The sequence below is a fragment of the Harmonia axyridis genome, chromosome 6, assembly GCF_914767665.1.
Source record: "Harmonia axyridis chromosome 6, icHarAxyr1.1, whole genome shotgun sequence".
NCBI classification, from domain to species: Eukaryota; Metazoa; Arthropoda; class Insecta; order Coleoptera; family Coccinellidae; genus Harmonia; species Harmonia axyridis.
In genome coordinates, this window is record NC_059506.1 from 18,594,174 (window position 1) to 18,612,809 (window position 18,636).

At 33.4% G+C, this 18,636-nt stretch overlaps 1 protein-coding gene across 10 annotated transcripts in view; it reads right to left on the reverse strand.

Annotated features, from left to right (window-relative positions):
* Positions 1-18,636, reverse strand: part of LOC123682992 (rap1 GTPase-activating protein 1) — a 514,048-nt gene that overhangs the window by 134,094 nt on the left and 361,318 nt on the right. Inside the window, exon 1 of one of the 10 annotated variants that reach the window (XM_045621881.1) lies at positions 17,489-17,627. The exons of the other annotated variants lie outside the window; for them this stretch is intronic. Coding sequence (XP_045477837.1) covers positions 17,489-17,593 — 105 coding nt within the window. The 5' untranslated portion in view covers positions 17,594-17,627. Of the gene's footprint in view, positions 1-17,488; positions 17,628-18,636 lie in introns of those variants that run through there. 10 annotated transcript variants of the gene reach the window in all.

Consider the following 18,636-nt stretch of genomic DNA (forward strand, 5'->3'; position numbering starts at 1 on the left):
TATTTATTTTAAATTTGAATCTGTTACGCTAGGGATTCTGATATTGCGCAGTTGAACGCTTATTGCAAATTAGAGTGAAATGAATATAGACCGTTCTCGAGAATGCCTCTTTACTCGTTATATATGACCAGATAACCAATAAAGTAATGCAATCAAATGGTGGTCCATTCAAGTATAACCCTGAATTCTGTATTGATCTTGGGCAAATAGAAAATTAAGAGTGAATATCGATAGTATCAGGTCGACGATCAGAGAAATTGAAGCCGGAGTTCCCCAAGGATCGGTGATAGGACCGTTGATGTTCAACTTGTACATGGCAGACATACCAAAAATTATTAGATGCAAGATAGCCTAGTTTGCAGATCACACTGCCTTATACTATCACAGTAGAATGCGGAAAAAAATTACTATCAGTTACAGATAGACCTGGATAAACTGATGGAATACTTCAAGAAATGGAAATTCAAAGTGAATACATCGAAAACAGTTGCGATTTACTTCAGAGGAACAAAAGTAAAGAAATAGAATGGAGGAAACGTTAGAATAGAAAATCAGAGGATAGAATGGAAAAAGGAAGCAAAATATCTGGGAGTAATACTATATGAAAGAATGAATGTTAACAAACAGATAGAAGAAAACAGAAAAAAGGCAAGGCTATTGCACGGGAGACTGTAACCGCTTCTCAACCCAAAAGTCAACTTTCCTTAGAAAAACAAGGTGAAAATAAAAAAATAGTGCTAATACATACCAAGCAGCATTACGTATGCAGGAGTAACATGGTATAATACGAAAGACAATAATAAAGAGCAGTTCCATAGTACCCTAAATACAGTAATCAGAACAGCGGTTGGCGCCCAATGGTATATAATCAACCAAAAAATCAGAGAAGAACTGAAAATTGGAACTATTGAGGAAATAGTTAACAAACAAAGAAAGAAGACAATAGAGACGCTGAAAGAGCATAAGAATAAGGAATTAAGAAAGATACAACAAATCAAAATAAGAATGACAAATAAGAGAAAATACCTCTTTCAAAGTACCAAATAGAAGAACAAAGTGACATGCAGTAGGGAGGAAAGTGTCCCGATCAGACAACAGTGGGAAATAGGAGAGATTGAAGTAGGGAATAAAATTCCAGTCCTCAAACAAAAAGAAGATCTGAGTGATCTTCGGTCGTTGAATCCTCCGTGAAATATTGATGTGACCAAGGAAAAAAGTTATCCAATAAAAACGAAATATCGTTTGGCGGCTTGCTATGGCTTGACGAAGACTAACGGTACCTACCAAGTCTTCGAACAGTAAGATACAAGATACTTGAGATTTATCGTGCAGAATATTGAAACTGCTTAAAAGGAGATGAATGGAACAATGTCTTTCCAATCGGATTACACTCGTCCTTTTGCCTTCTCGGTAGTTACCAAATGATGGCTCCTTTTGAGCTTTGAATTGTCTCTGGCATGAACTAGATTTGGGGCAAAAAGTACCTGCTGAAACTGCACACTGCGTAATAGAGAATGTGATGAAATCATTTCATTCTTTGAGGGGATACAGGGTAGGATTTCAATTCATACTCCTGAGCTGAAATAAACTCTTGACGTATTACGAAACTTTTCACATCGTCAAAATACTCATATTGCAGAGTTGAAGACATGTTTGAAAATTACTCTGGATTCCGTGAGAAATAGGACAAGAAATTTTTTCTAGGTACAACTACAGCCAGAAATTATTTTAAAATGCAAGAAGCATCCAAATTATGGAAACTGCAAATTTTATGTAAATTTTCTTTATTCATTTATTTCTTCATTCACCAGGAATAACAATTCTAATGCGATATGATTAAAATTCAGTTCAACCAATAGATAAAAGAATACATAAAGAAAAGAACTATAAAAATGGTCCTTTCTTCTCAATATTAACCGAAAGACTGCATGAGCAAGAACTATCCTTCCGCTGAATCCTCACATGTTACCGAAATATTTGTGCCATCAGCAAAACTAACGTTATGCGCCCATTTCATAAAGGCTTCGAAGTCATTTATGGATATCAGGAGTACAGTAATATATGAATAATCCGAACAGAAAGTTGGCAGGACCCGTTCGGTTTATCAAATCATTCGGATTATAGGAATCATATTGAATAATATCAATATCAATATCGTTCGGAGTATAAAACGGTTAAAAAACAGCCCCATTTGAAAAAAGGTGCTGTTCCATCAAGACAATGCGCCGTGTCACACATCAATGAAAACAATGCAAAATTGCATGAATTGGGCTTCGAATTGCTTCTGAATCCACCGTATTCGCCAGATCTGGCACCCAGCGACTTTTTCCTGTTCTCAAACCTCAAAAGAATGAACGCTGGAAAGAAATTTAGCGCCTATGAAGAAGTAATCGCCGAAACTGAGGTCTATTTTGAAGCGAAAGACAAATCGTACTACAAAAATGGTATCGAGAAGTTGGAAGATCGCTACAATCGATGTATCGCCGTCGAAGGCAACTATGTTGAATAATAAAATCGAATTTTTCCAAAAAAATGTGTTTTACTATGGTAAACTGGAGATTTTTCAATTGGTCTGTTAGAGATTTGAGATAAAAAATACATTGAAAACATAATAACTTAATCGACCGACTCAAAAACAAAAAAAACTAAATACCACAGTAATAACACTTCCGCTTGAATAGATAAACCTTCTAATGAACAGTAAAAACGTCAAAGTCGAAGCAGCTATTCCGAGAATAGATATACAGAATATGAATTTTCTGTTATCGGAACAAATAACCGAATGAACTAAGGAAATCATACCTAGAATTGAATTTCACTTCTTGATCTAAATTCCCTAACAGGGCGTCACGATAACGTCAACAGTATTTCCACCCTTTCACTTTATTCATATGGCAATAAAGTGGATTTAGGTGAATCGGATAAATTCCCAGAAGCCAATCCGTTTCTGGAGAAACCCTTTACAATCATGCATGGCGTAGACGGGTTCCAATGCCAATAGGGATGTTGCCTATAATTTGAAATTGCTTTTAATTTGTAGATAAGCCCAATATAAACATGAAAAAAATATTTTCATGGAAAAATATAGAAAGTACCAAAAAAAAAAAGGTAAATAAAAATTTTTTTCGAAATTCCCGCTGATTTCTGTCAGGGTATTATGGTGGCGTCACTGCATAATAGAGTCACCACCACAGACACACTAACTAGTTTATCTATGGTCACCACGTGCTAACGGTCTGTCAAACGTAACTGATATCAGCTGATATTGACAGTCAAGGGTTTGATTATATCATCTGACGTTCTTAACCATAGATAAACTAGTTCTAGATAAAATTAATTTGTCTATGTTCTAAACGTTCTAGTGCTATGACGTCAAACTGCCCTGATTGGCGTTCGCAGTCACGTGCTAGTCGATAAGAATTAACACAATTTAAACCAATTTTATTGAATTGAATTCGAGAAGTAAGATAATGAAAATGCTATTGTAGTGTTTTAAAAACGGCTTTTAATGTGGAAAAACCTAAATTCATTTCATTTTGTTATATGACGCAATATCCGTAATGGATTTAACTTTTTGATCTGAATTCCCTAACAGGGCGTCACGACAAACAGTATTTCTACCCTTTCATTTTATTCATATGGCAATAAAGTGGATTTAGGTGAATCGGATAAATTCCCAGAAGCCAATCCGTTTCTGGAGAAACCCTTTACAATCACGCATGGCGTCGACGGGTTCCAATGCCAATTGCAAATTTAATTTCCGCGGTTCCCATGCACGTGCTTCGGGGGGTTTCCTTTCGAAATCGATATCTTTTCAAGAGGTTAGCAAACGTGCAAAGCGTATGGGCACCCCAAATGGCGTCCGGTATGGGCTAAGAGGTTTCCTTTCGCCACTAGAACATACTATACAGGGTGGCCACTTTTTCAATGGGATTGTATTGGTAACTTTTAAACCTTAAGAGTTAGGAGGTCGGTCAAATGGAGAAAAAGTTGCATGCATAGAAGCATTATCAAGCAGTTCAAACAAATCGAGATTATCAGGGCCGGTTTTCGAGATATCATAAGAAAAGTAAATTATGTCATTTTGATTTTTCTTCTTTTCCCACTTCATTTCAAATATTATAAAAAAATGTTACAGGAATTTTTTATTCGACAGTGAATTATTCTCAATTTGACGTAATCAGATTTCGTATCCAACGTTTCGTACTCTCTGGGCCACCCTCAACCTCATTTTTTTCAATACGGACCTGCATATTTTATGACATTTTTCGAAATAACTTTTAACGCTGAATTCAACGATATATCATACAATGTCATTCAAAGTTGATATTCAGGTGATTTTGACCCTCATCCAAAATTAATGGTGTGTATGTAAGAAAAAACAAGTCTATTAACGATATCAATGTTCTGACCCAAATTCAATCGAACCCAGAAAAAAAATCGAGAACTGAGGCCAGTCAATGGAATTTTTCAAAAACTGCTCTTAATAAAATAGTCAAGAGACGCAAATACAATGATTTCAAATTTGAATACCAAGCCTTGCAAAAATTATATCGTAATGCTCTCAAAATAAATTTCGATTCTGTAATTTGTTTCAACGGAACAAATGACAAATACAACAATAGTGATACCTCGCGAGAAAATTGAGAATGTTTTGGAAGGTATTCAAGGAGACCAAACAAGCAAATGTATAAGAAGTATGGGCTCCAGAACCGTAAAGTGCATTTTACAAAATGGTGGACATTTCGAACACTTACTTCATTAATTTTCATTTACTTTCGAATAATCATTTGATTTTTCTTTCATTAAATGATACTTTCGTTTAATTATTATGAATTGAAATATTCAAATGATTATTGTAAAAGAAGAACCAAGAAACCTTGCTTTGATTCTCATATGTTCCATTTAGTTCAAGATGGGTAAGTTGATTTTCTTATCGAAATTTATTGCATATTGCATGTTGTTAATTAAACTAAATAAAGGTAATACAGATCCGACCCGAAGAAAATTGGATAAGGGTCAAAATCACCTGAAAATCTACTTTGAATGACATTGTATGATATATCGTTGAATTCAGCGTTAAAAGTTATTTCGAAAAATGTCATAAAATATGCCGGTCCGTATTGAAAAAAATGAGGTTGAGGGTGGCCCAGAGAGTATGAAACGTTGGATACGAAATCTGATTACGTCAAATTGAGGATAATTTACTGTCAAATAAAAAATTCCTGTGACATTTTTTGATGATATTTGAAATGAAGTGGGAAAAAAAGAAAAATCAAAATGACATAATTTACTTTTCTTATGATATCTCGAAAACCGGCCCTGATAATCTCGATTTGTTTGAACTGCTTGATAATGCTTAAATGCATGCAACTTTTTCTCCATTTGACCGACCTTCTAACTCTTATGGTTTAAAAGTTACCAATACAATCCCATTGAAAAAGTGGCCACCCTGTATATATATATATGCCTTGATGCCTTGTAGGTCATGAAATGATTGGACAGGGAGGTTAATTAAGGGGTGAAAAATTCATATAGGGCAGGGAAAAATCATGGATACTTCCGTAGGAGAGTTGCATGTGTTTTAAATTGACTTAGAACTGGTCATGGTCGTTGCAATAGTATGTTCTTCGAATGACTTTCTATCGAAATCCTACTATGTCAGTGTGGTGTAGAAGAAGCCATTGACACTTGGTTCAATCTGATGAAAGTGACAAGAAAATTTGGCGTTCGTAATTGAGTTCTTGTAATGTCTTCAACAAAAGTCTTAGCGTTGATCCTTCAGAGAAAGTTCTAGGGTTCAATCTTCTCAGGAAAATTTGGTGTATTTAAAATCGACTTAGGACTGGTCATGGTCATTCTAATAGTTTGCTCTTCAAATGGCATTCTATTGATAGCCCACTATGTGAGTGTGGTGTAGAAGAAACCATTGACCACTTGGTGAATACTTGTCCAATTTAGAAATTTCATGGCAGTTTCCAAGCTATCCATTCAGTTTGAGATTCTTTTTTAGAATGACTCGCTAACTTTAAATCGATATATTGGAAACTACAACATTTATTATTCGTTTCTGATTCTTTTTTTCATTTCTGATTTAATTATATTATATATGTCGTCAGGAGGAAGGATGGAAGAGATTTTGTTTGGATGAAGTAGAAGCCCTTCAATATAAATATATCAGCTTATTCTGTAAACGAAAACACAAACCAATCAACTACAACTATACGGGGAGACAGAGTTTTTGATGAGGTTTTTATCTTTACTCTTGTATCATACGTCGAAATTTATGATGCCGTTTACATTTTCTTTGCTAATACTGAGATTTCTTCTTATACATTCTTTATTGTTTGAAGTTAATAATTTTCTCGAAAGAATATAAATGTTGAAATTACATCGATTGTAACATTCAAAATTTGCTCTTAAAAAAATAAATAATTTGAGTAGAATGATCGGGTTATGCCTATTCCTACTACAAGGCAACAGTATTACTAAAAAAAACTGTAAAATGTGTTCATTCAACAATACAATGACTATCTAAACAACGCTGACAGTTTTATTTTCGGCAAGTTATTTGACAATTCTGGCACCAGCCTTCCACTTAAACAAAAAACTAAGAACGAAGTTTAAATGTACGTAGCTAGACACGATATTTCTGTAGTGTGATACATTTTTTAATTCTTAACTTTTTTCTTCATCACCGCATAAGGAGAACCAATATAGCGTCCATTTAAAAAATGACTACAGCGAAAAACAGAATAAATATGAAGACATCATTAGAATCTCTATATTCGATAATGGCTACGAATCAAATTTCGTAAAGTTATCCCCAAAAACAAATGAGTTAAACAGAAAAAAAGAAGATTCTTAGTTTTGTCGAGATATCTCGGGAACCATCGAAGATATTTTGGATCTGTTTACACCAACACATTCATCCTTAAAAAACGCAATTTTTTATATTTCAAGCCACCTTGTATTTTTAACGGTTTTCGATATCCCTGTAGTACCCCTCTAAATAGTTCTAACCCTGTATAAACACTATTTTTATATCATAACTAGTACCTACTGATATTCCAGTTAATGCTGAGTTGACCGTAATTCTGCAAATTTTATTTAATTTGCAGGTTCAGTGATTAGGACCTTATATTCCTAAAAAGATTTACAGGAGATCAAGAAAATTTTTCTAGTCACGTCGTACTGTATGGCAAACCAACAAAGCCAACATACTTAATCGATGTCTCACTGAAGTCTAGGAGAGCCGGAATAAAAAACAATGAAACAAACATATTTGAATTAATATTTGAAATGATAGGTTATAAAGTTGTCGATTAATGAATATATCACGAGTGGAAATGAACAAGCTAATCACTAATGATTCTTCAGTTTAAAATGAAAATTTGTCAAAGTATATAAAAATGTTGGTATGCAAAAATTATTCATTTAGAACCTACCTTCCTCTGGTAAAGTTCCCCATATAAAAAATCCATACCAAGCAGGTATGTCTTCATCATTACCCCTTTAAAATTTGGGTAAATCTACAGATTACCGTAGGCATTTAAAAAAAACATATCAAATTCACTCCGTATTGACTTACAGATCAATACTGGTCGTATTTCTCTTTCAATGGCGAACTGTCTTATTGATAATATTCATGTTGACCCATTTTTGATATCCGTTTACCCGCTTCTTTTCTGTTTGACGATAAAAATGTAAATATCCCTCCAGGTGTACAAGATTCGATATCATGCGAGCAATGAGATATAATGTTAGTGTTTTTTAAGAACTTATTTCATGCATATACATATATTCATTTCACTGATATGGATTTTGAAGAAGATTTTGAAGTACTCTTATTTAACTGCAATATTAATGACATTCAAGACTTCAAAAATGAATACCATAATAGATTCTGATATTGGCAATGAAGACCGTAGAGTTGTTGTAATCGTATCAATTCGACAATACCATGTGTTATCTGATAATTTGAGTTAAGTTTAATAAAAGAACATCAGTTCACTTGAGACTTTGGATAAATGAGGTACACTACCATTATTCATTCGATATTTTGGGCTCCCAACGTTCAGAGACAAAGTAATGTCTAAAAATCGAGTGTGTATTCGTCTCCAGCGACAGGAACACACAGACTCCTTGATCTCCGGATGTGCCCTTCGGTGAGCAGGCTGTTGTCGTTTTTTTCGCTCTGTAAAACACCCGGCTCGTAGAGGAAGAACGAAATGTGGGAAATGGCTGAGAGTTCTCGAGCGATGAAAATTGGATAATATTTTGGACCCAAAAAAGGTCATTACGCTACAGCTTCCGAGAGTTAGCAGACGTATTACTAAGTATTACATCATTTTGATGACTTAATAATTCATAAAAAAAACAGATGATTTCGTTATATTATTATTATATTATATTATGTTATTCATTTGAAATATGTATGAATTTCATTCAACATTTTGTGTCGTTGTTTACATGGAGATTCCTGAGTTTACAATGGATATTACATTACATAGATTTAAATTCTAATCAATAGAATTTTAATGAGCACACGTAAAATTCAATTTTGATTTTTTTTTCCAATACACGGTTAACATAATTGAAGTGGTTGTAATGTTAAGTTGATACTTTCGAATTTCCAGTTATTATAAAAATAAAAGTGCAAAAATCAAGACTTGCAAGTTTATTTAATAATGACAAAAAAGCAAAACTATAATAATGTTTTCAAGATGAAATAATTTTTATTCAATGTATATTCTTATTATTATTACAGTTCTTCTGTTGGATAGGGATGAATTTGTTTTATAATCCTTTCTGTCTATTCAGATCGAATTTCGATGTGTTTGAATATATTGTTGATGAATACTACAAAATGACTTGCTATTTATTAATTTTTTTGAGAGAATCATCTCCAAGCTGCCGAAAGCAATGTGAAATTTTCCATACATTCTTCCTACACATTTAAGTTGAACCTGCCCATTCCAACATTTGGATAAAACTGAAATTACTCAATCCTCTCATGTTGTTTACACCCACTCCATATGCTTATTCCCCAAAAATAAAAAAACATCTGCTGAAGCCGGTAAGAATTATCCATTCCTATGTCCTACGACCATGACCGTTCGTTTGTTGGTATCATAAAGCGAAGCCTTACTTCACCTGCTTTACGCAGAACATTTTCGAAATGAATTGTTTCGTAAAGCTACGGTCAATGAGTACCTCTCTTCCCACGGTTTACCGGAAATTCGAAGTCATATTGTTGTTCTAATCTTATTTCTGAATACATAATGGAATAAAATGTAACGTTCTTTGTATTATACCGGTAAGCAACGTTCGTTAAAGGTAAGGAATTATTCCACTGAGAAAATAATACAATTGTAAGTGATATAGGAAATACTGCAAATTTTACATCAAAATTGTCAGCATCACAAACTTGCATATTACGAGATTCGGGGAGGCAATATATCATTGAGTTGATATTCTTCATGGACAGTGTTTTCGATATGAAACAAAGTGAAAGAAATTGAATTAATAGAAATATATCGTTTGTTTGAAAGTTTATATAATTATCCACAATTTTTTTTAACATTCGATTGATCAGAATGGAATTCAGATGAAACAAGATTATACATTTTTCATGACCAAAAGTTTTGTAAATCTCGGAGACATCCGATAGCCCAGACAACAACAGATAATCCATCAAAAATCTCCCGATTTACATAACTTTCAAAATTACCTCATCCATCATAGTCGATCAGTTTTCAATCTTAAAAAAGTGAAAATCCGGAAAACTCGACCATTAATGTTAACAATAGAGAATTCCAATCGAATCACGAAAAAAATTTGCAACCCCAAGAGGGATGTTTACATCGTATACTTTTGGTGTTTATATCCAGGACGCCGTTAAGTCGTCGCCTACCCACCTAGGGTTGTTTATAGGACCGGTGACGAAAAATGAACGAATTGGGGAAAGCGTGCCATTCACCTTCCGGAAACACCGGAACAACCGACAGGTGAATGCACAACAACCCTTAATAAATAACCGTAAGTTATAAAGGACGTGCGTTCTAGTTGGCTGGAATATTCAACGACGACGGTTGGTATTTTTTTTTTCAATTACACTATAATGATACGATGGGGGAAATAATCGGTATTAACGATTAATTGGAAAACAAGATACTTTTTGAGATTATGAAACATATTATACTAGGTATTAACTGACATACTGAAAAAAAAAATTTTTTTTAGACACCTTGTATAATGAATATTAAAGAATTGTTCGTTGAAGGTTTTTGAGGTTGAAAAAAATGTTGTATACTGCAGTATCATTGTAGCAATCTATCTATCTAATTTTATGATTTTATATTTTTCGTAATTGAATTTCTTGTCTCACATTTGATTCTATATTCTCAGCTAACAAATCAATGAATCTTGTTCTTTATTCAAAAGAATCATTGATGTTGGCCAACGCCCAACCAGAATTTTTGTTTATAACTTTCGATACTGAAGATGAAAACTCTTCAAAATAATATTAAATGATTTTGCTGAAATATTCTGGGAATCCCTTGTTTACGCTAATATCCGCATTTTTGTTCAAATTTTATAAAACGAATGAAATTTCAAAGAAACTAAAGAAATACCGACAAAGTATTATGAAAAATCCTGAAAGGTGTTGCACCCTAATCGTAAATATCCCAATAAGTCCAAATGTATAAAAAATTCAGAGGAAAATTAAGAAATCTATTTTATGTTTAAAATCTAAGAAAGCTAATGACGAAACAAAAAAGAATTTCATGAGTTTAAATGTTTTCTGAGTTATTTTGAAATGTTACGTAATTGCAATTTTTATAATTTCCAATGAGAGATTTCCATTTTATTACTTTGATATTTATTTTTGAAATGAAAATTGAATATTTAAATTTTGTTTAGTTGTTATTGAATCCTTAGCGATTTCAAGAGATCCACGAGTGTCAAGGAGGCCAAGGAGGCTCAAGGCGCCTATCGTTGTTCTACGCTCAAAGACCAAAAATACTTCGAACCGTCATTATATTCCGCAACGATTTTTTACAGAATATCGTAAGGAAATTTCTCTATTCAGTATCGTAATAAGTTCATAACAGTTCTAAAAACAGTGCTGTAATGAACTCATTACAGCATTGTTTTCAGTTATATTTTATATCTTTTTGTGTCTACACAGACTTCAAATCCTATCAAAATTGAACACACATTATTGTCAATATAATATAATTTGGATTTATTGAAATAATTTGAAGAATTATTCCCAATTTCTCCTGATTCTGGTGGTGTTAAATCTTCTTCACACAAAATCACGAATTTAATGTGTAATTATGAATTATTTCGAAATTAGAAAAGTACGATTCAAATTCAAATTCCGTAATCTGTCAATTTTCGTAACAGTCACACCAACTGCCAAGATGCAATACAAATATCACTAGGATATATAACCTGAATTTTTGTTTTAGAATAGGTATACTGTTGAATATACTTTCAGAGAAAAACTCTTCATACGGTTTCCTATTTTAGATTTTCCGATTCCAGATATTACAAAACTCAAAAGTTCATGATTGATCCTTCAATGATAAACATGTTTATTATTGACAATAGTAAACCAAAAAAAAAAGTATTTACGGAAATTTTGCAACAATTCGCATAATTAAGGAAAAAACTGATGTGAATCAATGAATATGTTTGGTGGTTTGGGAAATTGGTAACTACGTGAGGTCAATGCATTGAAGACGTATTATATTCTAACGAAATTCATCAACACCTACAGAATTTTTTCAGGAATTTCTTTTATCTTTTTCCCCTTCCATTTATTGTAGTTACTGACATCATATCAGCTTTGAAATATTTGAAGTGCCCGAAAACAAATAGGTGACCGCTTTCATAATCAAATAGTCAAAAGAGAATCGCAACCACATTTCCGCGATATCTATCGGCCTGTTCTGTCAGCGAACTCGAAAGCATAAAACTGGGATAAGAGGGGTTCAAGTTCATAAATTCGCGACATGTCCTGTATCACGTTCAGGGCGGAAATACGATTCGTACGTTTCCTCCTACGATACGATCGACAACATTTTCCTGCGACTATAAACACGCCGCCTTATCAAAAGTTTGCAGAACGATAGCTCAAAACGCGACGTAGCAGCCGAAAAAAAAAATTGAGCACGGATCGAACTACGCAATATTTTACTTTTTGAAAATTGTATAATTATATATAAGATAAGACTTCGCAGTTAGAATTAAAGAATACAAAAAATCATGATACGATGAGCATAAAATATTCTGTTCGATGTAAGTATACAGGGTGATTCACCGGTATGGCCTTTTAGACGTTTATAGAAAACCAATCATAATTTTGAGTTGAAAATTTGCATATTGGAGTTTGAGACAATGGTCGTTCTCCCTGAAATATTTTCAAATTTCTACAACTTTCGGTTATACCGGAAACAGACCACTACTTCTTTATTTCAAATGGCACACCCAGTATATTATTGCATCATTAGAGAGCTTCTTTGATGACAATTTCGGCAATATGCCATACCTTGGGTAAAAATTCAACGGTTCATGAGTCAATGGGATTCTTGGTGGCGATGAGGACTCACTTTTTTTTAAATATTTCCGCAAAAAAACCTTTTTTCGAAAAAATTTTTTTTTTTCGATTCTGCAAACACGTAGTATTATAAGACTGTTTGCGGTTTGGACCAAAAATGTACAAGATGTTTATAAGAAGATCATGAACTTGGACAACTCATCAGTTCATCAAAACCCATGATTTTCAAATTAGAACCTTTATTTTTTATTATTTTAGTCGATTCTACGTACAATAATAGTAAGGGTTATCTATAATCAAACCCTATATCTAAAATGAATACTTCAAGAGTTATCGAGGAAAAACCTTTAATGAGGAAAGACCACAATTCCTCATTTTGTGGAGTAGTCTGTGACTTCCGGAGAACACAGAAAGAATTAAAATTCGATAACTAAACTAAACATAACTAAATTTGACATTTCAAGAATTGTAATGAATTATTCGTAAATGAAAATTGTATTGGTTAATAGATTTCTCAACAATCCCAACAAAAAATTAACTATAATTCATGAAATGTAAAATTCAGTTATCCAAATATATAATTTTAGTTTCTTTCTGTGTTTTTCGGAAGTCACAGACTACTCCACACAGTGAGGAATTGGGGTATTTCCTCATTTAAGGTTCTTCCTCGATAACTCTTTAAGTATTCATTTCAGGTGTAGGGTTTGCTGAAGTAACCCCAACTATTTTTATATGTAAAATCGACTGAAATGATAAAAAAATATAGGTTCTAATTTGAAAATTTTTAAGAATTTGAATTATCCAAGTTCATGATCTTCTTATGAACACCCTGTACATTTTCGGTCCAAATCACAAACAGTCTTATAATATATACAGGGTGTCCGGGAAAATGTGGGAAATCTCTCAGATTCAGATAAAACACAAAAAAAAAACAAGATGACAAGTTCCTATCAATTTTTTTTCATAGCAGCTCTCCCTACGGAGATACGGCCTCCTAAATGACGTCACTGGAAATCAACTTCAGAAGAAAATTTGATATGATGAACAGTAGTAAGGACATCTCAAAACACTGCCCTTAAATTTAAATTAGCTCTTTTAGTAACCCCCTTAATAACTATAAACATGCCTTTCTGTGCCAAAACTGCATAGTTAAGAATCTTCGTATTTTCTATTAACTAGAACTTTTTCGTTTCTCGAATAAGTTTCGTATCACACTTTGTTGCCGACAAAAAATTTGAATTCATGGTTCTTTTTAATAGAAATAAAAAAATTAATTCCTTTGTTATTTTGTTTTTCGAAAACGGTTCATTTTATCGACGATAAACAAGAGTACTTAATGTTCAAGCCATCCAAATTTGTTTTTTTACTCCTTATCATTCAGGGTGTTGAAAATGTAAGCATTAAAATGTACAACTTAATCCGCCCCTGGTAAACTAAAAGAGCTTATTTAAATTTAAGGGCAGTATTTCAAGAGGTCCTTACAACTGTTCATCATATCCAATTTTCAATTTTCTTTGAATTATTTTAAGTAGTTTGAAATTTATTCCACTAAAATAGATTTCCAGTGACGTCATTTAGGAGGCCGTATCTTCGTAGGGAGAGCCGCTAGGAAAAAAAATGATGGGAACTTGTCCTCTTATTTTTTTATGTTCTATCTGATTTCCTATTTTCCCGGACACCCTGTATATAATCAAAAGTAATGAAAAGTCAAACAATATGTTTTCGAATTGTAAAGTGAATGATATGGCAACAACGCGTAAATAGCATTTTCGCTATCGGTGACGTGGGGGCGAGCCGGTCCCTTTGAAATTTATGGTTCGGCATGATAAAGAAGTGTAGGTACCGACGACTTTGAATCCGCTGATAATTCACCGTGGTCATAAATAGATTGTTATAAACAATTTGTCGACGATACAGGCGTATTTGTCGTTGAATAATCGACCGGTTCGACGCCCACAGGTACCTACCTGTCGGATGTCAGGCCAGAGAAAAAAACCGGGCGGTAATTGCTCTCTGTGTGCCCACCAGGTAATGGGATAATTCTGCGATAAGCAGGCGCTGACAACCCTTTCGGCCCAGAGATGTCGTATTAATCAATTTTAACTTGTTTTTTTTTCCAACGCCCATTTGGTATTTCTCTCGAGGTGCAACCTGGTGGTAACTAGCTTGAGGTTGGCAGCTGGTGATGAAAATTTTTCCCCGTGTATGTTACAGGGTGGGCAAATTTCGATGTTTTGGCACTACAACTTTTAAACCAGAGGAGATAGACAAAATCTGATACCCCATTCTCGTTCTCTTTTTCTGAGGAACTTACAAGAGTAGTATTCATTTTTGGCAAACTCGTTTTGTTTTCGAATTATAAGCGAAAATTGGAAAATTGGCGAAATCGAAAAACATTTATATCTCCGCTAATACTGATGATAGAGCTCTGAAATTAAAACATCATACAGGCACTTTTTTACGTTAAATCCAGTTAGACTTTTTAACAGGGTTTTTAATTACGAAGCTATGACCCAGATTTCTGTCTCATTTTTTGAAAGCTTAATTTTTCCTGATTTCATAATATATAACATCGTATGGTTTTTATCAATATAAATAATAGAAAATGGTCAAGAAACCCTTTTTTTATCTAAGAGTCTCAATATTTCTATGGTTCCAACTGTTGATGAGCACAGAAAAATAAACCTTCCTATAACATGAGCAGTGTCTTTCCGTCAATCTGTTTGGTTCTATGCTTCCCACTAATTTCTACAAAATTCCAATTCAGATATATTTTATAAACTTTTCATTCCAAAATAGATTCGGAAAAAACGAAAAGATCCACATTTTGTCTATCTCTGGTTCAAAAGTTGTAGTGCTAAAACATCGAAATTTGCCCACCCTGTACAATGAACATAATTTCAAAAAATTAAAGAGGGATTCTCTGATTTCCTCTGATTTTTATGCTTCCAAATAATAAAATTCCAGAAAGTATCAAGCTTTCGCACGGAAAAATGTAATCATGTTTTTTCGAACCATCTTTCGGAGAATGGACCGATAATGTTTAAAATTATTTGTTCCAATAAAATCAAGAAATTTTTCATCATACAAATATACAGGGTGTTTCCTAAACATGCGGCAAAAATTCAGGGGGTTGTTCCTTGGACTATTTTAAGCATGTTTTGTCCTTGGATGATTTTTGAAAAACCTCTTTGTTTCGAAGATACAGGGCGAACAACATTTTTCATATTTTTAAAATTAATAATAGTTTAAATGAAAATGCGTACCGCACTGTGTTTACTAAGTAGGTACAATTTATTTTTAAATTTGTTTAACAACATTCCAATTACTAAAAACGGCCAGTTATTTCCTATGGGGCCATCTAAAATCATTAGTTTATACCACTCCAGTAGAAAATGTGGAAGACTTGCGAAATCGGATCATTGCTGGGTGTAACTTAATAAGAAATGATCCTGGTGTTTTTGAAAGGGTTCGGCAGTCAATGAGGAGAAGATTGGATGCTTGTATGCTGGCTAGAGGTGGTCATTTTCAACAGTTTTTGTAGGTTGAGTTGAATTTTCATGTAATTTTTCATAATAAAATGTTATTATCTGAAATTTTGTTTCCCCTATATCTTCGAAACAAATAGGTTTTTCAAAAATCATCAAAGGACAAAATATTCTTAGAATAGTCCAAGGAACAACCCCCTGAATTTTTGCCGCATGTTTAGGAAACACCCTGTATATCAGATTGAAATTCAATGAGATTGTTTGTTTAGTTATTGATTGACTTCTTGAGACTGGGTATAAGAAAAATGTCATTTAAAGAAGAATTAAATGCATCAATTAACTTATAAATTTGTGCAAGGTAAGCTGAGCAAGCTAAAGTAGGTACATGCTGAAGATCTTGTTCCATCAACAATAACTGAATTCTAGAGAAAGATATTTAAGTGAGTCAGTAAGAGAAATGTGTAAAAAATATGCAAACCCATTAAATTATTTTCAATACAAATACAGAAAGCATTGATATTCTTTATTCTTCCACGAATTCAAAATTCAAAAACGAGACATGAAGGGGCGAGTTTTCGAATGAACGAGTGGTAGAATGAGCCTTCTGTACGAGTATTATCCATTATTTCATCATTTTCATCTAATTCACTCAGATTAATGAATCATTTCCATAAATAATATCGATTTTTGCATTGCGAAATGTGGTTTGACAGAACAGTTTTCTGTATCACGCATTTGACAGATAAAAGATTTATTCGTGACTACAACTAACACCACATTCATAATTAAAAAAAAAAGCATCGAAAGAGATAAAGAAGAAAATGAGCAAACAGATCGGGAAAAAAGGTCGGTTGAATTTGCCAGCCCCTTCAGCATATCTGTGAATCCGCGATTTACATCAAAATAAGCTTCTGAATCCTATAAAATGTTAGTGCAAGTAGAAAAATCGGCTGTTTTCTGACAATATCGTACAATAATATTAATAACGAAGTGGTCTTAGTAATAATTCATGATTTTGCATAGGTAATAATTAGTGTTTGTTTTTTTTAGGCTTAGCTACTGCTTTGTGATGAAAAGGAAATAATATACCACATAATTTTGGGAGTGTACTTGATTCCATTATCGAAAGTATAGCAGCGAATGAAAGAACAATTACAAAAAAAATTACAATTGTGAATATAGAAACAAATAAAATATTTCGAAAATAATGTATGCATATCAGAATAGCACAATGTTCATAATATTGTAAAAGAAAAAAACAAAGACAATTTTAGAGTATATTCAACAGCTGTTGCAACAAGCGAAACAGGTGGGTGTGTTAGTACACAAAGACAAAGAGGGCCATATCATACAGAAAACACTAAGCCCCAGCGTAAAATAGTGATTGTACTAAGATTAACAAAGGACACACTCCAAAAACGAACGATACCTGAAAACGGCAGGGTAACAGGTGCGTGGCCATGGTCTCCTTGAGCAAATGGGCCGTAATTCCATCGTACGAAGGGTATTTATCGTTGCCTCTGATCGCGCCCATATATTTCAACCAGCACACAAAACTAAACTGAGAAATCGATGTTGGCCGCTGTGCGATTACAGTAGCGCCACCTATCGCTTCAAGCTGAAAGTTATACACGACAATGTGACGGAACGCAGAGTTCTTCAACCGATCCGGGCAGGCAACACACGTTACACGAAGATAGAATTGAAGGTTGACTCTGCGGTGCTTGCACCATTTCGGACTGCTTTTTATATCATATTGAGGAATTACCCATGCATTATCAATATTTTTAGTATTGACAGACAAATGTTGAATCTGGCAAAATTTACAATATCGACAGTATATTAACTACTAGTAAAACCACCAATCAGGTGAAACTATTGAATTTAATAATTCCAACTAAATGGTGGAATCACTAGTAGTCCATTTTTGAATTTTATAGGGGATTATGAACATTTTCGAAATGTTGGTATTGTCCATCGTGGAATATTTTATTTATTGTATAAGATCAACATGATTTCCAAGAAACAAACTTTGGAAAATATATAAATTCTATTCTGCAAACACAATTCATGGAAAATATATGCAGGCTGTTTCATAGTTGACAACAAATGAGTTGTATAGAAAGAAAATCTCGTTTTGCAGTTTTTTCGAGATATCTCGGGAACCAATAGAGATATTTCGGATCACACTCATCCCTAAATAACGCAACTTTTTTCGTTATTTTAGCCACCCTGTCTTTAAAACGGTTTAAGATATACCTGTAGTGAAACTCTAAATAGTTCTTACCCTGTATATGTATATATTTTGGATGTCCAACACAGTTTTTTTCAATATTTCAAACAATGAAATATTTCTGATTTCTGATATAATTGTTCATGTATTTTGAATTATGTGGAAACTGAAACTTTAAAAGAAATGCTAACATCCTCCTTTCACTTTTTACTCTTCACAATCTTCTACTAAAATCATTTATTAGATCGTATTCATCTTCATGGCGTCAGCAATCAGATGTTTGATTTCTAAATTGAAAGGATTCATTTTTGGATGAATCTTCAAAGAATCAACATCATATCAAG